Below are 21,553 nucleotides of genomic sequence, written 5' to 3' on the forward strand. Positions count from 1 at the left end.
GCAAGACGAGAGAGACAAAGACGGGGATCTCCCGTCTTCTGGTTCACTCCCCAGGTGTCTGTGACAGCTCAGCATGGGCCAAAAGCCAGGAGCCAGGCACTCAATCCAGGTGTCCCACAGCGGGGGAGGGGCCTGAGCATGGAGCCACCACCTCTGCCTCCCAGGTGTGCGTCAGCAGCCGCTGGACTCAGGACAGACCTGCGACTCGAGCCCAGGCCCCTGGTAGGGATGCAGACATCTCAGGGAGTGGCGTGCCCCTGCGCCAAACGCCCGCCCCGAGTCGGAAAGACGAGCGGCCCGAGCTAGGGGAGTCGTGGGCTGGTGCTGGGTGGTTCAGTCCCGCTGAGTTCTGCAAGGTGGGCGGAGCCCATGGTCAGCTGGCACACGGTTTCCACGAGCAGAGTATGCCCCGGAAGCCGGCTCCGTAGCTGGCCCGGTCTTCAGACACCAAAGGTGAATGGAATTATGACTGATGAACGGGGTGCTGCGGTTAAGGTGCTTCCTGGGACCCCTGTGGCCCCGCCGGAGGAGCGAGGTCTGCGTCTCGGCTCTGCCCCTCCTCCCGTCTCCCTCCCCCGGAGACGTCCCCGGGCCCCTGCCACCCGCAAGAGACCGAGGCTGAGTTCCCAGCTCCGGGCTTCGGCCTGGCCCATCTTGGGCTGTTGCAAGCATTTGGGGAGTGGACCAGCAAATAGGAGCTCCCATCTCTCTCTCTCTCTCTCTCTCTCTCTCTCATTTAAAAGAAAATGCTGGAAAATCCTACAGATATCGCAGGAGTTCTTGGATACAATGCGTCTGTTAGGCGTCTGCCTCTCTCTGCACCGTTTCGGCTGCATCCGCTCGGAAAATCGCGACAGTGATTTCATTCTGCATTACTGACTGCGGGACTCACAGTGACCCCGTTCTTTATCTGAGCACAGTAAATCACAACTTGATCTTATTACTGATAGTTGAGAAGAGTCTGGCTTTCCTAATGTCGTGGACGTTTTGATTGTTCTGCAGTTTGGGAGAGAACCCATCGACGTGTGTTTCTCACCCGTTTCCGTTTCCCACGCGTTCCTAATCTTCAACGCTCTTCCAACCTGGCCGTCGTTAGCTAGAACCAGGCTGTGGTGTGTGTGTGTGTGTGTGTGTGTGTGTGAGAGAGAGAGAGAGAGAGAGAGAGAGAGAGAGAGAGAGAGAATGTTGCTTCATTATCTTTATCACTCAGTACTTCATTCACATCAAATGAGCAAGATGTTAAAATACAGAAATTATGGTAAAAGCTATTCTGCCTGATCCCACTCAAAAGCAGCCATGGGGAGTGCACTTGGCAGGTTCTCAGGTAAACCTCGGGACAGGGATTTATGTCTCTCAATGGTGGATGAGAACTGAGCCCCCCACTCCCCGTGTCACGTGACTGGCTGGGTTTCTCTGAGTTCTGTCCTAACAGAACACCGCAGAGCGGGCAGCTTCAGCTCCCGCAGCAGCGTGGGGGCCTGGGAGGGCCAAGGTCAGGGCAGCGACGCGGAGGGCCTGACCACTGCCCAGGTGGCGCCCGAGTGCTGCCTGCACCCGCGTCCTTGGCCGCAGCGCTGGTGTGGCTGGTGCGGGAGCCGGGGCACTGCCAGAGGCCGCCGCAGGGAAGTGCAGAGCCCCGCACCGCCTCCCCACAGGCCCCGCCTCTCCACACCTGCACCTCCCTGGAGGACTGCAGGGGCGGAGGGCGTGTTCAGATGAAGCCTTGACCAGATGGTGCAGCAGACATCTATGGAGCACCTACTGTATACAGGGAGCAGAGAAACCGTGATAGATAAGGCAGCCTCCTGGCCCTCGGGGTTGTCACAGGTTCCGAAGCCACCAGGGGCCCCGGGGGGCGCGTGCTGTGACTCCCCAGGGTGTCCTCACCTAGCGGACTCAGAAATGCGTTCAGCCTTTTATTTCCCTTCCGGAGAGCAGGGGGCCGTGTCACCCAGAGGCTGAACTTACAACCAGGACGCCAACTGAAACCCTCCACACTTAGGGGCGTCTGCGTGGGGTCACACGGTGGTGACGGAGGCCGTGGCGATGCGGGACCCCGGAAAGGCCAGGGCCGGACGCCGCACGGCCCCACCACCCCCTGCACCCCCAGGTCCTGAAGCCCGGCACCCAAAGCTCCATCTGGAATCCCCGCCCCCCACCCTCGGTACCATTCTGTTGGCCCCGACTCTGGCAATACCGACTCCTGCTCATCCTCCCCTCCCGTCCCAGCTGCACAGACCCCGCCTGAACCCACCTGACCACGGAGGTCCACGTGGGCCTGGGGCTGCATTGGTCTTCCTCCGTCTGCAGCCGTTCCCTTGGCGTTCCCCGTCCGAGGCCCCACTTCCATCTTCAAAGCCAGCGATGGCAGCTGGGGTCCTTCCTGCATGGCGTCCCTGGGGCCCCTCTCCCTGCCTCAGGTCCCCTCTGATGGACTCCCTGCCTCCCTCTTCTCCCCCCACCCAGCCTCTGGGTGTCAGATTCTCCTGTTTGGTTTGGAGAGGACGTGCGTGGCTCGCGCTCACATTGGCCTTCAAGTCCTAAGCACCGCTTCGAGTCCCGGCTGCTCCACTTCCAATCCAGCTCCCTGCTCATGTGTCTGGGGAAGCAGCGGAAGACGGCCCAAGTGCTTGGACCCCTGCGCACACGTGGGGGACCAGGACGATGCTCCTGGCTCCTGGCTTTGGCGGGGTCACGGACAGCACCTGGCTCACCCGAGGGGCTCGCCGCACGTTGGTTGGACTGGCTGAGTTCTCTGGGTGCTGCTGCACGTGTCGGGTCCCTGTGGGGTCAAATGACGCCGAATCTCACTGGTGTGACGTTTTTCAGATCCAAGCTGGCTCCTAATTCTAGCACCTCCGGGCTTGGCACGAAGGTCCGTGGAATGAAACCTGGTCAAAAGGCAGCATTTCCTGATGGATGTGTTGGTCTGCCAGGTTTGCTCGAGCTGCAGTGTGTGTGTGTGTGTGTGCGTGTGTGTGTGTGTGTGTGTAAGGGAGGGGGGGAGAGAGAGACATCACCTCGTACCCCACAGTGTATACAGTTATGACCCGTCCATCAAAAATAATAATATATTTTGTTATCTCACTTTTTTTTATGTGGAAGGCAGACAGAGAAAGAGACAGACGGACAGACGGATCTCCCATGCACTGGTTCACTCCCCAGTTGTCACAGCAGGCAGGGCGGAGCTGAAGCCTGGAGCCTGGAGCTCAGTCCCAGGCTCCCACAGTGGGGGCAGGGACGCCTGTGCCCGCACCCCTGCCTGCGGCCTCCCAGGGGTGCCCGGAAGCTGGAGCTGAGAGGGAGCCAGAACTGGCGCCCTGCACCGCAGTTGGCGTGAAGGGGACCCGAGCAGCGTCTGTGGCTCGGTGCCATGCCTACCCCAGGAATACATTGTACATAAAAAAATTCACTCCATCAGAGAAAAAACCCAGCCACAGACCGCGTCCCAGCTGGCGCTCTCCGGATGCACTGGTCCGCTCTCCTCTGCGGCTGTCAGCACTTCACTCCCCTCGTGGACCAGCCCAGGGCGTGAGCGTGACCCACGGGGACACGGGGCTTCTCTGCCCTTCTCCTGGGCAGCCCCGCTGATGGCAGCGCGTGGCCCAGAGCAGCCGGCCCGCCCTGGGGGAGCAGAGGGCGCCCGGAGCCATGGGAGGCGTGGGCAGGTGGCCATGGGCGGGGCCACCCAGTTTGCGGGGAGCGCTTTCCTCCGAGGGCCGCGGGGGCCCTGCCCTGTGAGCTGCAGCGCTGAGCCACGTCCCAAGTCCGGCCCTGGCTTCCGGGGCGCTGGGCTGGTGGGGGTGCGTCCTGGCCTGGGCTGCGAGGGAGACCCTGTCCCTGGGCCACAGGGAGGCCGCCCTGCGCGCTGCAGCTTCCAGCCGTGAGAGAGGTCTCATCGCAATTCCAAAACACCGCCTCCCCATTTCCAGCCCCTGTGCTTAAAGGCAAATTGGCATCCATTTTCCGTTTATCCAATGCTCACTGTGCAGCCTGTGGCTTTGATGCCTAGTCGCTGGCGTATTAGAAACCTGGCACTCCCCGAGGAGGGGTGAAACCCTGGCTGAGCTACGTCTGCAGGGCAGGCCCCGGGACCCCGGGAAGCCTGCTGTTAGGATAAAAGTCAGGAAGGTTTGCTTCCGTGCCTGTGTGTGCACGGCTCCTGCTGGAAGGCGGCACCGGACGCGGCTGACGCTGGAGGCCCCGGGCCTGCACCTGCTCCTTTCTGTGCCAGTGGGCGTTCTCATCGGGAGCCAATATCGACTTCCTGTTTCTGTGGCAAGAAAAAAAAAAAAAAAAAACATTAAAAAGGAAATCTCCAACATGACTTTGAAAGCTGATCTCAAACAGTCATAAAGTCTGACAAAGCTTTGCAGAGTAAAGAGGGCGGTGTGTGCCCCTGACTGCTTCCGTCACAGCAGAGCCTGAGACGGGGCCGGCCTGGGGGGAGGGGAGGGGCGGTTCGGTGGTGCTGAGGGAGAGTGGAGGGGGTGAGCAGGGCCCCCCCAGCAGGGGCTCCCATCCCCACACCCATCCCGCCGTCCCCTCCAGGCCTCCCTGCCCTGGAGGCCTCGCCCCTCACATGGCTGCCCTAAGAGTACTTTGCTTCCCAGGTTGTTACGAATATCCAATACATCAGCTCAGACCGGTCCCTGGGACGCGGGAGACCCTGCACAGATGCGAGCTTGGGTGGAGCCCACGCTGTTCCCTCGTTGCTTGCTGGAGCCCTTGGTTTCCTGGAGGGTTCACCCGAGGCCTGCACAGTGACCACACCCCTGCATGAGACAGAGACAGAGACAGACAGACCCACACAGAACTCCCATTCCTGGGTTCATTCCCAGATGCCTGCAATGGCCAGAATGGGCCAGGCTGGAGCCAGGAGCCAGGAGCTCCATTCAGGGCACTGCGTGGGTGGCAGGGGCCCGAGTACTTGAGCTGTCAGCACTGGCCCCCAGAGTCTGCAGTAGCAGAAAGCTGGTGTGCAGAGCCACACCGAGTTCTGGAACCCAGAACATTCTGCACTGCGGGATGGGTCCCAGCTGCTGGGCTGGACGCTGCCCCTCCCTGCACCTCACGGCATTCGTTGTCTGTGCATAAATAGACGAGGGGTGCACGCAAGCCCTCCGCCCCCTGACCGCACACGTAGCTGGAGGACAGCAGAGGGCAGGCGTGGACGGGGGCTGAGCAGGCGTGGACGGGGGCAGTGCAGGCATGGACTGGGGGGGCAGCGCAGGCGTGGACGGGGGCTGAGCAGGCGTGGACCGGGGGGTGAGCAGGCGTGGACAGGGGTGAGCAGGCGTGGATGGGGGGGCTGAGCAGGCGTGGACGGGGGTGAGCAGGCGTGGACGGGGGTGAGCAGGCGTGGACGGGGGGCTGAGCAGGCGTGGACGGGGGTGAGCAGGCGTGGACGGGGGTGAGCAGGCGTGGATGGGGGGGCTGAGCAGGCGTGGACGGGGGTGAGCAGGCGTGGACGGGGGTGAGCAGGCGTGGACGGGGGCTGAGCAGGCGTGGACGGGGGCTGGGCAGGCGTGGACGGGGGTGAGCAGGCGTGGATGGGGGTGAGCAGGCGTGGACGGGGGCTGGGCAGGTGTGGACGGGGCTGAGCAGGCGTGGACGGGGGGCTGAGCAGGCGTGGACGGGGGCTGGGCAGGCGTGGACGGGGGCTGGGCAGGTGTGGATGGGGGTGAGCAGGCGTGGACGGGGGCTGGGCAGGTGTGGACGGGGGTGCTGAGCAGGCGTGGACGGGGGTTGGGCAGGCGTGGATGGGGCTGAGCAGGCGTGGACGGGGGCTGAGCAGGCGTGGATGGGGGGGTGAGCAGGCATGGACGGGGGTGAGCAGGCGTGGACGGGGGTGAGCAGGCATGGACGGGGGGGTGAGCAGGCGTGGACGGGGGCTGAGCAGGCGTGGACGGGGCTGAGCAGGCGTGGACGGGGGGGCTGAGCAGGCGTGGACGGGGGCAGAGCTGGGCTGCCCTGGGAGAGACAGGACGGGGAGGTTTCTCTGCACCACAGGGGATGCAGTGGCCAGCAGAGCAGGCAGGAACAGTGATGGATTTCAGCAGTGATTCTGGACGCCCTTGGAGGAGCAGGCGGGTGAGGGAGCACCCCCTTCCCTGGGCCAGGGCTCCCTGTGGGCGGCTCCCAGCTCCGTGCACGGAGGGCAGCCTGTCAGATTGCAGGTGCCTGGGCCCACGGGAGGCCTCTGACTGGTGGATGTGCACGGCCGGGTGCTGCTGGGACCCTTGCACCATGGACGGTGGAAATCCCATGCCAAGAGGCTGGCGCCGCTGCACTCCTCCCATGGGCTGCTGGGGGCCTCTGCTTGTGGGGGTGCTAGCGTCCCTGGGCTCGCCCCCCAGGCCTCCTCTTCCTGCTCCCCGAGGGGCATTGCTCCCGCGTGGGCTCCTCTGGAGGCCTTTGTTCGAACAGGACCCTGCCGTCCTCGCCAGGGAGTCCCAGGCCTGGGACCAGGGCCATGGAGGAAAGGCCGGTGGGCGGTCCCCAGAGGGCCTGGGGGGGCACTGCTGCAAGGCGACCATGTTTTGCAGCAAACTGGGGGCCGGTGCCATGGCGTAACAGGTAAAGCCACCATCTGCAGTGCCGGCATCCCATATGGGCGCCGGTTCCAGTCCCAGCTGCTCCACTTCTGATCCAACTCCTTGCTAATGTGCCTGGGGAAGCAGCAGACCATGGTCCAAGTTCCTGGGCCCCTGCATCCACGTGGGAGACCTGGAAGAGGCTCCTGGCTTCTGGCTTCTGATCAGCCCGGCTTCGGCCATTGCAGCCATTTGGGGAGTGAACCAGTGAATGGAAGACCTCTTTCTCTCTCTCTCTCTCTCCCTCTCCCTCTTCCTTTCCCTCTCTCTCTGCCTCTCTGTAACTCTGCCTTTCAAATAAATAAATAAATCTTTAAAAAAAAAAAAAAAGAAAGCAAACTGCCCTGCAGTCAGCAAACACAGGCGTGGGCAAGATGCTGTCGGGTGAACCTGCCCAGCCGTCTGCACGCAGCTGCCAGGGCCAGGCAGCCCTGGGTCCCTCTTCCAGAACCCCAGCCATCTGCCGGTGGCCAGATCCGCAGGCCACAACGTGGCTAATGCTATTTACATCTGCATCAGCTCTCCTGATTCCTGGCTGCGGCCTGCCAGCAGCACTAATGTCCTTGAAATCATGGCTTTGATGCTAGCTAGGGCATTGTTCTAGCGAAACACGAATCCTTACCTAGTGAAACAGAAATCGCACCGTACCCAATGTGCTTATTAATGGCAGTTTATTGTGTGCTAAAGATGTTCCAACCACGCTAAGTCATTTAACCCCACAGCCTCCCTCCAGGGCAGGGCTGCTGCCCGTGTTACACATGAGAGACCTAAGATCCAGAGCGGTCAGCGCACTCGGCTGCACCCAGGGCTGCGGGGTCTCCGCTCGGCTGCGGCCCAGGGCTGCGGGGTCTCCGCTCGGCTGCGGCCCAGGACTGCGGGGTCTCCGCTCGGCTGCGGCCCAGGACTGCGGGGTCTCCTGGGCCTCTGCTCGCGGCCGTGGCTTTGTCCCCTCCAGGACTCCTGCTGCAGCCCAGCGCCTGCCCTTGGGGAGGGGTTAAGAGGGTGAGAAACCAGCCCAGTGGTGTTTGGGGGCGGGACCTTGGGGAAGGAATGAGGGTTGGGTAAGGGTAGGATAACAGGGTCTGTGTTTTGCCTGGTTCCCAAGTCAGGACCCGGCTTCCAGGACCACCATGGGTGGTTCCACAGGCTGTGCACTGCACCACAGGCACCTCAGCCTGGGAGGAGCCCCCAGGCCTTCCTGACGAAGAACCTGTGGCAGCAGTGAACTGTGTCAAGATGTGGGCACCCACTGCCCTGGGATGCACAGGGTCATTTCCTGTGACCGAGGACGTGATGAGCACACGGAGGGCATGGCTGACCTCCTGAGTGTTGGGGGACCCTCCTGTGGCTGCCTCAGGCTGTCGGACTCACAGAGACAGGCGGTCAGGGCGGGGCAGAGAGGGAAGCCACCCCCTGGAAGGCTTGGACTCCTCCAAGGGGGGAGGAAACCTCATCTCCGCGCTCCCCAGAGCGTCTTCTTCCTTCTGTCCCCGCCCCCGGGCACTGGGCACTCGGGAGGTGGGTGCACCTTGCCTGGGGGAGCGAAAGGCACCGCTGCCCCAGCCGTCACAGCCGGAACCCGCGATTCTCGCCCTCCAGCACGAGGAGGCAGCAGCGGGGCCACGCTGGGTTCTTGGCCGTCCTGGCTGGACCGAGCTTGGCTGGTGGCCGTGCTTGGCGTGTGTGGCATGAGGACCCTGGAGAGAACATTCTGTCAGAGCCAAGGACCCCAGCAGGGACACAGCTTCCCCTGGCGGGGCTGGCAAAGTCTCAGCAGTGATTTTTTGTTGTTTATGTGAGAACCAGAGAGACAGAGCTCCCGTCCACTGGCGTGCTCCCCCGGGGGCTCACAGCGGCCTCCCCCACCCCAGCCAGGACAGACGCCAAGAGCCAGGAACTCCAGCCGGGTCTCCCGCAGGGACGACTACTCGAGCCGTCACCTGCGGCCTCCCAGGGTGCACGCCGGCAGGAAGCTGGAGCCGGGAACAGGAGTCAACCCAGGCGCGCCCGTGCGGGACGCAGGTGGAATGCCTTCTTTGTGAGGACCGGGAGAGGGGGGGTATACCAGGCCTTGAGTGGGGGAAGCCAGAGGTGCTGGGGTCCTGCGACATCCAGGACCCCCGGAACCACGAAGAATTCTCCACGTCCTTGACGACGGGGAAATGGCCCACCCAGCGCAGGAAGAGGCTGAGGTCAGGCACACCTGTGGCTCCACGCAGAGAGCACTGGGCCTCGCAGGGACACGAACGCGGGGAAACCAAGGACCTCGTGATGCGGGTGTGTCTGCAGCTCCACCGAGAGTTTGTGCCCATGCCGGAAAGTCTCTGCGGCCACCACCCTGCTGCCCAGGAGACTCGCGTGGTCAGAGCGGCCCCGGCGGGGCGGGCTGCCCCCAGCCGCCCGTGAAGAGCTGTCTTCGGCCACACTCGTGGGGGCCTCCTGAAAGGCAATGGCTTCCTCCCGTCAGGCGCTCATTTGCCTTCACTGAGCGCTGCTCGCAGCACCGTGGGCGGGTCCACTTAACTCTGAATCTGAGTGTTGTAGTGAGAACTCACCTGTAAGACTTACTCAGTTATTAGAATACAGAGAGAGAAGGAGAGACAGAGAGAGGTCTCCCCTCCACTGGGTCACTCCCTGGGGCTGGGCCAGGCTGGAGCCAGGAGCCAGGAGCTCCTTCCGGGTCTTCCACGTGGGTGGCAGGGGCCCAAGCACCTGGGCCACCCTCTGCTGCCTTTCCAGGCCATCTGCAGGGAACTGGACTGGCAGTGGAGCAGCCGGGACTTGAACCTGCACCCTTGTGGGATGCCAGCATCGCAGGCTACCGCACAGCGCCGGCCCCGTCAATGGAGAAGTCTAAGGAATATGCCCGACAGGACAGGGCGGCAATGGCTGGTGGGGGGGGGGAGGGGGAGGTGCCACTTCTCTGCTTTAGCTTCCGGCACAGCAATTCCTCTTCTACCCCATCGCACCGACAGCTCTGTAGTGTGTCTCTGCTGTGTGCCGGGCCCGGTTCTAGCCTCAGAGGACGAAGAAAACAGGCGAACTCTTCCTGCCCTCTCAGGAGGTCAGGATGCCGACGTCACACAAGGCACGGACTCACGGCCCCTTGCCAGCACCTTCGTTCTTGCCCCCTGCCCGGCCGCCGTGGGTGCCCTCCGCGCAGCAGCGTCCCCGCGTCTCCAGGCTCCAGCACCAGCAGGGGCAGTGGCACCCAGGACTGACACTCTGCACCTCCCCTGGGACGTGGGGGCAGCCCCTCCCGGAGGTGGGAGGACTCCCGCGTTCCGTGACGCTCAGCCGTCTCCAAGGCTGCACCGGGAGAGCACAGCTGCCTCCGCTTCTGTGGCATCGGTCAAAGTCTGCACCAGGGCTCTGAGCGGGGAGCACCTCCCCAGGCACAGAGCCGGCAGGAGAGCTGGCAGTGCCCTGGAGGGCAGGAAGCAGCCCTCACGCCAGTGCTGAGGAGTGAAGAACAGACTGGAGCCAGCACACTAGGGAAGCAGGCGGGAGCTGGCCTGGGGGCCTGGGGGCCTGGGGGTGCTCTCAGGATCAGCTGCTGCTCAGCTGGCCCCTGTGCAGGGCAAGGAGCAACCCTGGGCTTGGAACCCAACACCGAGGTGGGCACTGGCTGGCTGGCGCTCCGGCCTTGGGGGCAAGAAGAGGCAGGTTCTGTGATGCCTGGGAACCCACGAACCCGGCTCGGCTGCTGCTCTGGGAAGGCCTGGAGTCGCAGGGGAAGCCGGGCTGGGTGGGGCTCCCAGGAGTCCCGGAGGAGATGGAGGGTGGAGCCAACGCCGCCCCCTCCTGTGGCCTGGAGGTCTCCCGCACTGTAGGTCACAGAGCAGCGCAGTCGGCGAGCCTGGGGCTGAGACAAGGACGCCTTCCGCGGCGTTGGTTTCCAGGCCGGCTGGATGGTGTCTCTGCCACGCGGGTGTGCTGCGGGAGCGCGCTCCTCTGAGCTGTGATGCATGTGCCGCGAGCGGCAGGCCCCGGCCTTCCCACTGCACCCTCGGTGCCGCAGGAGCAGGAGTACGCGGCGGGCGTCAGCGCCAGACAGGCAGCGCGCATCGACCTCACCTTCACGTCCAGGGTTGACCTCACCTTCACGTCCAGCCCATCTATGACCAGAGGAAAGAAAAGGACCTCCCTCAGCCTCTGCTTCCCAGCGCTGCAGAGGTTACTCGGGGAGGGGCCACTAGGCCCTAGCAGTGCTTCTGGGCCGGCTCCTTGCACACCCTGGCAGGCCGCAGCGGTGACTCAGCTGGGTCCCTGCCGGTCACTTGGGAGCCCCTGAGTTCCAGGCTCCTGGCCTGGCCCAGCCCTGGAAGCGTCAAGCATTTGGAGAGTGAATCAGGGGATGGGAGTGTTCTGTCTCTGAATAAGAATGTTATTTAGGGAGAGTTATAGCAAAGTTACATCAACAGCTGACGGCAGAATAGAATCAGTGCACTTAGAGATCTGCTGGGACTTCCAGGTTTCCCTCTGTATACTCTGTGTGGGTGCGTGCATGTGTACTGTGTGCGTGCACATGGATGTGTGCACTGCATATATGCATGTGCACGTGTGCGCATGAATGTTCACATGTGCACATGTGTGTGTGCATTGTGCGTGCACATGGAGGTGCATGTGTATTGCATATGTGTGCACATGTGTGCGTGGGCTGCATGTGCATATGTGTGCATGGGTGTGCATGCATATGTGTGCATGGGTGTTCGCGTGTGTACATGGATGTTCGTATGTGCATGTGTGTTGTGTGTGCACATGGATGTGTGCATTGCATGTGTGTGCACATGTGTGCATGGACTGCATTGTGTGCATGGATGTTCGCATGTGGCATGTGCACGTGAGTGTGTGCGCGTGATCACAGGTGGAGATGTTTCTGCAGCATTCTCAGCTGTGCAGACGCGAGACGCGTTTCCCACTGGCTGTGGAGGGGGGACGGGAGACGGGCTGGGGAGAGGTGGCTGCCGCTGTGTTTGCAAAGCGCGGTTGGCCACGTCCGTTCCCTCCCCTGCGTCTCGAGACTCTCCTTTGAGAAGAAGGAGCTGTGAGGACACGGTGCTCTGGGGACCCTCGGGGCATCAAAGGGAGCCGTGGAAGGGGGAGCAGCTTCCATCTCTGACAGGCGCCCTCGGGCACAGGACGTGGGTTCTACACCATGTAAGGGGCAGAGTGTGGGAAGCTGTGAGTGCAGGCAGGCATCAGAGTGTCGCCGGGTGACTGGAGCTTAAATGCATACATTTTCAAAAGTGCTCAGGGTAGTGGTTCCTAACCAGGAGTGGTTTTCCTCCCACGGGTCCTTGGGCAGTGTCTGGGGACAGTATTTGTCCAGCTATCACACAGCAGTAGTGGTGGCTGGGGGGCTCCTGGTGCCTTCTGGATAGAGGCCAAGTCAGTCCCCTCCACAAAGGACCCAGCCGGAGAGGGCCTGGGTGGAGCCTGCAGCGGTGCCCGGCCGAGCCGACGGCTGTGAGTCGGCTGCTGTTCAAGCCACTTCCTATCAGGGTGCTGGCGAGAGGAGGTGACCATCCAGAGACCTGCGGCGCGGGCCGTGCCCTGCGTGAATCTGAGGACAGTCCCAGAATGCACTGTTCCTCCCGACACAGGAGAGGACTGAGGGTGGGAGTCCGGGCTGGGAGGAAGGTGGCCCGCTTCTGTGTGACGCTCACAGCACCGCCGGGAGTGGGAGTGATGGTCTCAGGGGAGCAGGCGGTGCCAGCGCGCACAAGAGGCCCGTGTCGCAGACGCCGAGTGAGCCACGCAGGCCCCTTCCAGCCTGCGCTCTTGGGGGGGACAGCCCCTGGCTGTCAGCTCCTTGGGGTTCCTGAGTTGGGTCTGAGCCACGCCCCGTGGGTGACTGAGACGCTGACATGCACGCCTGTCCATTTCTGCTCCCTGGGCACCCAGCTTTCCCTGTGGTCCACCCGCTGGACTGGCAGAGGTGTGGTCAGGTCCTCTCCTCGATCCGAGAGCCCCCCCACACCCTTCCCTTTCTCCTTCTCCCAGACGCACCCTCCGTGCTGCGTCAGCGCCCACAGAGCCCCTCGGTCACACAGGGAACCGGAGCGCAGGCTCAGAGCCCACCCACCCTAGCTGCACGGGCTGGATCTCACGGTGCCTCGGCTTTCTCGTCTGTACGATGGGTGTCATAATAATTCCTACCTTGCTGGGTCATTGTCAGAACCAAACCAGCCAGTACCCGTGAGCACTGGAGAAGATGGGGTGCAGGGGGAGAGGAGAGAAGGGGGGGTGGTCCCGGAAGCCGGCTCTCCCGGCACAGACACGAGAGCCCCGCTCTCAGAGCTGGCTCCCCCCCACTCAGGGGTGGAGCAGGTACCCCTGCTCGCTGTGGGGCTGACTGCATAGTCCTCCCCCGGCTGCCACAGCACTGGCTGCAGCAACAGGATCCCTGCCACGCAGTTCTGGAGGCTGAAGTCAAGGGCCGGGCGCCGGGTGCCTGGTTCCTCCTGTGCACAGCCCTGGTGCATCGGCGTGGGCCTCTTCTCTTTTAGGGACAGCGGTCACAGGGTCAGCCTGCCCCAGGGACTGCACTGTACCTTAGCCGGCCCTTTAGAGGCCCGGTCGGCAAATGCAGCCCCGTTCTGAGGCCCTGGGCCCGAGGACCGCGGCGGACGAGTGTGAGAGGGACACGGCTCAGCTCGCTCGGGCTCCGAGCAGGAGCAGCGGCCCCAGCCCTCCGGGCCTGTCCGCCCCGCCCCCTGCCACAGCAGTGACTTCGCAGAAAGTCCACTCCTCTGTTGACGGAGCAGAGTTTTCCAGGCCAAACCGCTTCCCAGTAAAGCAGCCCAGGGGAGGACCGAGCTCCTCCTCTGATGAGCTGACCGAGCCTCGGTGTTCTCATCTGGGAAGTGGGGTGATGAACCCAGCTGATGGATTCCTGCGCTCAGTGGACTGAGGTCCTCACGCCGACCGCAGGACCAACAGGCGCCAGGCACGGCTCTGGCCGTGGCTTCTGTCGCTGCCGTCGGCATTCGAGCCCAGGACAAAGAGCAGCCCCGGAACGGCTCAGCCTGGTCCAAGCACTGGAGACAGGCGTCCCCGCAGGACGCCTCCTCTGCCAGGTTTGTGGGAGAAAAAGAGGAAACAGAATTTCAATACCCTCAGCTTGAGCTCTTAGGGAAAACATCAGAACACACATTTTACCAGGAATGCCGGTGATATTTACACAAGATTTAAATCCATTCAGCACTTAAACAGAAAAGAAGGAACGGCACTAACTCCACATAAGAGCCGGGTTATGCACAGAACAAGCAGAAGCGTGGACTGCACCCCCGTAATGGAGCGGGTCCGCGGCCGCCGGCGGATTCGGAACCGGGTCGGGGGCGAGAACTGGTCTTGCCCGCGGCCGCCGGCGGGAGGACGCGGTATTGAGGCAACATGCGCGTACCACTCCCACTTAGGCATCTCCTGGGGAGAAGTACTGGCCACAGCCTCCCCAGCAGGCACCGTGGGAGCAGAGCCCCACAGCTGGTTCCTGCAGCCCGCGGTCAGCCCCGGGCAGCCCTTCCGGCTGGGGAGGCCGGCTGTGTCCTCCCCGCAGGAGGCTCCTCAGGCCCAGGTGAGCACGGGTCAGGCCCCCTTCTGCCACCCCCGCCCCGGAGTCTCCGTGCACTCGGGTAGGGGTCCCGGAGCAGAGCCTGTGATGGGCACTCGTCCACGGGGGCTCAGCAGAGGTCTTCAGGCCATGACCCCAGAGGCCAGAAGTCTCCAGTCCACCTCTGCAGGCTACAGGGTGTCTCCCCTGCCTCGCGCAGTGGCCAGCTGCCCCAGAACCGGGGCACACCCCTCCCCCGCCTCGGTCCATCCACCGCTTTCTCCCTGACCCCTGCTCCCGACCTGTGCCAATCTCCCCGTGCCGCTGTCTCCTGAGGGCGCGGTGGGCGCCCCCAGGGTGATCGGTCTCTAAATCCTTACCTTAGTCACCTGCCAAGGCCCTTTCCTGTCCCCGGTCACATCCCTGGGTTCCAGGGACTCGGGCCTGACGTCTGTGGGGGAGAGGTTTCAGCCCGCCACGGTGGGTGGGGGTGCAGGAGGCGTGCAGACCTCATAGCCCCTGACCCCCTGCAGGCAGCTCTGGAGTGTGGAGTGTTCCAGTGTGGAGTGTTGCCTTAATGTGCCCGGGGCTGTCAGTGTCTGGGGACTGGCTGCCCAGCCCCGGGAGAAGGGGCCAGAACCTGCGGGTGTCTCTGGACGAGGCAGCTCCGTCAGTCCAGGGAAGTCCTCCAAGGAGAGGTGCCTTCCCCAGCTGATGGCCTCCAGCGTCCTCAGCAGCAGGTGTCCCCGCGCTGGGCAGCCTCTGCCCCGAGCCTGGTCCGTCCCCGTTACTGCTGACCACCGGGCCTTGGGCAGGGGTCCGCACGGCTGCATAACTGGGCTCCGATGAAGCCCCCACTCCAGGTCGGGGGGCAGCACAGGCACGCACAGCAGAGCTCAGTGCCTGCCCTGCTGGCATCCCAGCCACGAGCGTCCCTGGGCCTGGCCTGTGACCTGCACTGCACGCGGACACTGGGACGCTGACCGAATGCCTCCCCTAGGCTAAACAAGAAAGGACGTGGGGGGCTCGTGGAAACGTGAGGGACCCGGCTCCGGACACGGCTGGGTCCCAGCGCTGAGGTGGCGTCTGCAGGCCGGGGCGCCGTGCCAGTAGCTCCTTGTGCTGTATGGGCTGCGATCTCAGCCTCTCCACGCGGAGGGGGTCCTATCCAAACCCGGACCTTCTAGAACGGGACACCTTCCACGGCCTGCATTGGACGTCCCTTCGAGGCTGGCACGGGCCCGGCTTGGGCCGCACCTGCTGAAGCGCAGAAGAGGGGATTTTTCCCCAGGGGCTGCAGTGCCCCACCCCGTCTGCCCCGGAGCACCCTTGGCAGCAACAAGGAGCAGGGTGCACTCCAGACAGCCGCGGCCATGACTTGCAGCCCCTGGGCTGGGTCCCGTGGGCCCCCCGGAAAAGAGCCGGCACCTCCCCTGCTGGCGCCATCCACAGGGAACCGTGTTACCACACAGCTGGGCCACCCGGGGGTTCCCGGGGGGAGTGTGGGAGCGGCCGGCAGGGGCTGCGGGTCAGCAGGTGCAGAGACGAGCAAGGGCAGGATGGGACTGCACAGCAGGAGGAACGGGCGGCCTCAAATGTTCACGGAAAACGAGGCCCAAAAGGCAGCTTCATCTCGGTGCCAAAACCCTTGAGATACATGCATAGCCTTTCAATGATACACGTTTTCCATGAACTTTTCGGAGACCCCGGTATAGGGAGGAAACTCGGGCCGTGTGTGGGACTCTGGCTACAGGAGTAGGCTTGGGCAGCTCCTGCCACAAAGGAGACCCTCCAGTACCTATGAGAGGCGGTGGACAGGGCCCCTGCTGCGCCAGAGTGGGCGTCTGGGTCCCAACACTGGGGAGTGCACCAGCAGGTGGGAGCCCTCCGTCTCTGCTTTTCAAATAGATAACTAGACCCAGAGAAAGAGTGTGATTCCTGGGCGCTGGCGCCGCCGGCACGCACCCACACCCCGACTGTGCACAACCCCTTTGGCCGACCCCAAAGCCTTTCCCCAAAGAGACCTTCATCTCTGTGTGCTGCTCAAATCCTTCTCTGACACCCCAAAAGTCCCTTCCCTGCCAAGATGAAGTGCACGGCCCCGTGTGGTCCTCCCGCGTCCTTGCCGGCCCCGTCTGCCTGCAGTGTCCGTCATCAGGGCGTCAGTAGCTGGAGGCGGGGCATCTCCTCATCTGGGCCATCAGGAAGGACACAGGTGCACAGGTGTGACAGGTGTGACAGGGACCTCAGCCCCAGGCTGCAAACCCCAATTATGTTTTTGGCTCCTGGCGCCTTTGGAAGAATCAGAATCTTACAGCGGCCTCCGGTTACCTGATCCGCCCTCCTCTATCTCCTCACACAGACCTCGCCTTCAAAAGCCGTTCATTCGCAAGGCTCCCTTTTTATTAATGAGGTGATCGGTATATGTTGCATGCTGCTCCCGCAGCTGTGACGGTCACGTTAAGCTGGCTGACACGAGGGAACCCACGCCAGGAAGCCTCGGCGACTCCACACAAGAGAACCGCGGTTTGTGCCCATCTCTGCAAGGACACCCTGTGTACTACAGGCACCAGGAGCCAGGCTGACGGCAGCCACTGTGTCTCGGACACAGAAGGCGCCATGCTGGGGAGAAAGCCAGCTCTGGACGGCACCTGGTCAGAAACTAATTGTTCCAGCGAGAAAATGACACCTGCCACACCTGTTCACAACCCACAGGCCAAGAGGTCACATCCCCGCCCAGCAACAGGCCCCTGGAGGGACGGACCCACCACGGTCCTTCCAGGAGGAGGAGCCAGAGGCCACCAGCAGAGGGCCTGCCAGCTGCCTGGACGCACAAGACCGCAGGCCCCGACCACCCCCACCCCAGTGCATCTCTGTGCAACCTCCCTACCTCTGCACCAGTGTCTGCCGCCATCTCACAGATTGAACCCTGAGCTACAGACGACATGAAGTGGTTTCCACACGTGGCTGCCCAGCACACCCAGGCCCCTGCTTCCCTCCCTGGAAAGGGGGTCCGCTGGCTGGGTTGCCCAGAATGACCTCCAGGCTCCTTGGAACACCTGCTTTAGCCAAAAGTCCGAGAACAGTCATTCAGGGAGGAGAAGCAGGTGTCGTGCACCGGGGGTTAAGCCGCTGCCTGAGATGCCTTCGTCCTGTGTCAGAGTTTCTGCTTCCAGTCTTGGCTGCTCCACTCTTGGTCCAGCCTCCTGCTAGTGCACACCCTGGGAGACAGCAGGGGTGGCTCAGGGGCTTGGGTCCCTGCCACCCACGTGGAAGACCGGGAAGGGATCTGGCTCCTGCCTTTGACCCGGCCCAGCCCGGGCTGTTGCAGGCTTTCAGAGAGTGAACCAGCACATGGGAGGTCTCTCTCTTGCTGTGTCTGCCTCTCTCTGTCACTCTGCCTTTTCATTAAATAAACCTTTGAAGGCCTGAGCCACTCTCTACAGTCTCAGCTACCTGCTTCAGCATTTCTGCCTTTCTTTCCCCCTTCCTCCTCTGCCTCCTTCCCCCATCCCTGTCTCCTTCGTTTTCTCACTCCTTCTCTCTCTCTCTCTCTCTCTCTCTCTCCTTTTCATTGTTCATCTCAGTCCACCCACTTTCTTACCCCTCCCCTCCTTTCTTTTTTTTTAACATTTTTATTTATTTGAGAGGTAGCGTTACAGACAGTGAGAGGGAGACAGAGAGAAAGATCCTCCATCCGCTGGTTCACTCCCCAGATGGCCAAAACAGCCAGAGCTGGGCCGATCCAAAGCCAGGAGCCAGGAGCATTTTCTGGGTCTCCCGCAAGGTGCAGGGGCCCAAGGACTTGGGCCGTCTTCCACTGCTTTCCCAGGCCATAGCAGAGAGCTGGATCAGAAGTGGAGCAGCCGGGACTAGAACCAGTGTCCATAGGGGATGCCGGCACCACAGACGGTGGCTTAACCTACTGCGCCACAACACCGGCCCCTCCCCTCCTTTCTTTCTGTCCACGGCACTGGCCTGTGCCGGTGCAGCCGAGGGTAGCAGGGAAGACTTGGAAGAGGACACGGGTCGGTGCAGACTCTCTGGCCTGTGCAGCGAGGAGAGCCGTGGCCGGGCCGTGTGTCCTGATAATGGGGCTGAGCTTGCCGCCCCGGGCTGTTCAGTCGCACGCAAGTGCTCCCATTACTGGCGGGTTGTGGTGGTGACAGAGTCCTCCGGCTCATAAATGGACCTCGTTCTCTTCCGTTATTGATCCCCAGCCCCAGGGCCAGGCCTCACAATAGCCCCTTGTGCATCCCGTGTCCTGGCTGCCTCGTCGCAGATAAGAGGGACCTTCCTGGGAGAGGCCTGCTCTGACGTTCGAGCAGCCTGGCCATCGCGGCTCTGCTTTTCTTCACGCCCCTTTAAGTGCCAGAGGGAGCCCGGCGGCCATTGAAAAGACTGCAGGCCAACGCACCTGCCATGGGGGAGGCAGCTGCCCGCCCAGCACTGAGCCTGTCCCTGCCCCCTCCCCACCGTTGTCCTTGGAAAAGGCCATTGAAGATCGTCAGGCCTCCCGTCCCCATCCCTGGTGTGAGACAGCCACAGCGCCTGCGTGTGGGTGGTCTCGAGCCGAGTGGGCACACACTGGGTGCTCTGTAAGTGGCTTCCTTGCCCCTCCCCGTGAAGCCCCAGGGCAAGGGGCCGCTGTCCTGGCTCCGCAGCTGCCTCCCCCCCCGTTAGCTTCCTGCTGCTACCACCACAGGCTTGGCGACGAAGGGGAGTCCGGTTCTCCTCTCCCAGTCTGGAGGTCGGAAGTCCCGAGGCAGGTTCCCTGGGCCGACGTGGAGGCCAGCAGGGCTGCACCGCTTCCAGAGCCCTGGGCATTCACACCATCAGAGCCGGCAGCACAGCCCCTGCCTCTGGGAGCCCCGAACCTCGCCCTGGCCCCTCTGCCTCTCTGCCGCGAGGACGGGTGCGGTGCACGTGGGACCAGGGTCATCACCACATCTCTCGGTCCCTAAGGCAGTGATTCCCCAACAGCACGACCTGAAAACCACCCACATCTGTGAACACCCATGTGGTGATAGCGTGGTGTGCATACGTGTGCGTGCACACACACACACACACACACACACACGGCGGCCTGCTGTTCCGCCTTCACAGAGAAGGAAGTCACTGTGTGACGCAGGACGGATGAGCCTGGTGGGCCTGAGGTTGCCTACAGTGGCCCCCACGGACAGATGCCGTGTGATCTCACTCACACGTGAACTCTGAGAGCCGCACTCACAGAAACAGAGGGCAGGAGGCCGGGGGCAAGGTCAGGGGAGACAGAGACGCCGGTCCAAGTGCACACAGTCCCACTACGGGGGTGCGTGCACACTCGAGGTCGGCCTGGTGACTGCTGGGAATCCCAGCTCTGGGTGCCTGCTACTCAGGGCTCCCACCACACACACACACATATGCACACACGCACACACATGCACATGCACACATGTGCACATACATGCATGCGCGCACACATGCACACACACACACACATGCATGCACACATGTACGCACGGTAACCGTGCGAGCTGCTGCACCTGTGACCTGCCTTGATTGTGGCCATTATCTCCCAGCAGGCGCCTCTGAAATGTTGAAGCTTTTCCTTTTCCGGTGACTTGCCATCGCGGCTGGCCGGCTGCGGCTCCTTAGCTGGTCACGCGGACAGAGTCCCAGATGTGCCCTGTTGGGACACCGTTGCCGACTGGCACCAGGCCCGCCTCCCTCCTCTGGGCCCCGCCCCTCAGGCTGCGGGGTCAGCGGGGATCTGAGCGGCCCCTCCCCGTCTCCGCCCCCTCCCAGGTCTCCGACAGATGTGACTTCGTGTTCGTCAACGGGAAGGAGATGAAAGGCAAGGTGGGCGTGGAGGTGAGCTTCACCTACCAGCACCTGAGCAGCCCCCTGCGGATGACGGTGTGGGCGCCCCGGCTCCCGCTGCACATCGAGGTCTCCGACACCGAGCTCAATCAGATCAAGGGCTGGAGGGTGCCCGTCGTCTCCAGCAAAAGGTGGGTGGCTCGTCCGTGTCGGCCCGCTGAGGTGAGGGGCGTCTCCAGGCTGGCTCGCCTCAGGCCCGGACCCCAGGACTCACGTGGTGCACGGAGGACCGGAGTCTCCCCCATCTCTCAGCCCGGCTTCCTCATGAGGTCCCCCACTTCCCTCCTACCCCCACTGCAACTCCAGCAGCAAGTGCAGCCCCCACCCCGCTCCCACCCCTGCAGGGAGAGACCTGGCCGGGAGCCCTGCCTTGACACCAGTGCCCACTCCTGGTCTACTCGCTGCGGCCACGTGGACAGAACACACCGGGGCACTGCCCAGGTCTCTGCCATGGCGCCCAGCTGCAGCTGGGGCCCCTAGGGGAAGAGGGCAGTCCTGCGGAGCACAGGATGGACACCAGGAGGAGGGCAGTGTCTACCCGAGCACAGCATGGACACCAGGAGGAGGGCAGTGTCTACCCGAGCACAGCATGGACACCAGGAGGAGGGCAGTGTCTACCCGAGCACAGCATGGACACCAGGAGGAGGGCAGTGTCCACCCGAGCACAGGATGGACACCAGGAGGAGGGCAGTGTCCACCCGAGCACAGAATGGACACCAGGAGGAGGGCAGTGTCCACCCAAGCATGGGACAGACCCTGCCCGCCTTGGGCTGTGTGCCCGGCTCATCCAGGCAGGGAGATACTCCCGGATCGCATGGACAGGGAGGTACTCCCGGATCTCAGACAGGGAGGTACTCCCGGATCTCAGACAGGGAGGTACTCCCGGATCTCACCCGACAGATCACTTTCCCGTCCCATCCCCTGTAGTCTTGGAGGCCCTGGGAGGAGGAGGGGCTTCCAGGATGAAGGCTGCGCCACAGGGGATTCTCCGGCCAAGCTGGGAGGGTGGGGTCCGGGAGAGCCCACAGGGATGGACTGGCCATGGCACCGGTGGTGGAGGGCACGGCAGCTCTCTGGCTCAGAAGAGCGGATGTCCAGGTGGGGAGTGAGCTGAGTGGGGTCAGGAGCAGAGGGGGATGGGGAGTGAGCTGAGGGGGTCAGGAGCAGAGGGGGGTGGGGAGTGAGCTGAGGGGGTCAGGAGCAGAGGGGGGTGGGGAGTGAGCTGAGCGGGGTCAGGAGCAGAGGGGAGGTGGGGAGTGAGCTGAGGGGGTCAGGAGCAGAGGGGGGGTGGGGAGTGAGCTGAGGGGGTCAGGAGCAGAGGGGGGGTGGGGAGTGAGCTGAGGGGGTCAGGAGCAGAGGGGGGTGGGGAGTGAGCTGAGCGGGGTCAGGAGCAGAGGGGGGTGGGGAGTGAGCTGAGGGGGTCAGGAGCAGAGGAGGGGTGGGGGCCCACTGAGACCCCTCCTGATCCTGCCCACCTCACTCGGGGTTGGACACTCACAGCCCCCGGGGGTGCCTGTGCAGGGCCGTGCCAGTCGCCCAC

General features: G+C 63.1%; 1 protein-coding gene across 3 annotated transcripts in view; it reads left to right on the forward strand.

Annotated features, from left to right (window-relative positions):
• Positions 1 to 21,553, forward strand: part of TMEM132D (transmembrane protein 132D) — a 479,768-nt gene that overhangs the window by 446,786 nt on the left and 11,429 nt on the right. For all 3 annotated transcript variants that reach the window (XM_002723061.6, XM_089323224.1, XM_070065752.2), the window contains one exon: positions 19,939 to 20,144. In XM_002723061.6, the coding sequence (XP_002723107.4) occupies positions 19,939 to 20,144 (206 nt within the window). The remainder of the gene's footprint in view (positions 1 to 19,938; positions 20,145 to 21,553) is intronic.

This window comes from Oryctolagus cuniculus, chromosome 21, assembly GCF_051225735.1.
Source record: "Oryctolagus cuniculus isolate XC-2025 breed Fujian yellow rabbit chromosome 21, ASM5122573v1, whole genome shotgun sequence".
In the NCBI taxonomy this organism is placed as follows: Eukaryota; Metazoa; Chordata; class Mammalia; order Lagomorpha; family Leporidae; genus Oryctolagus; species Oryctolagus cuniculus.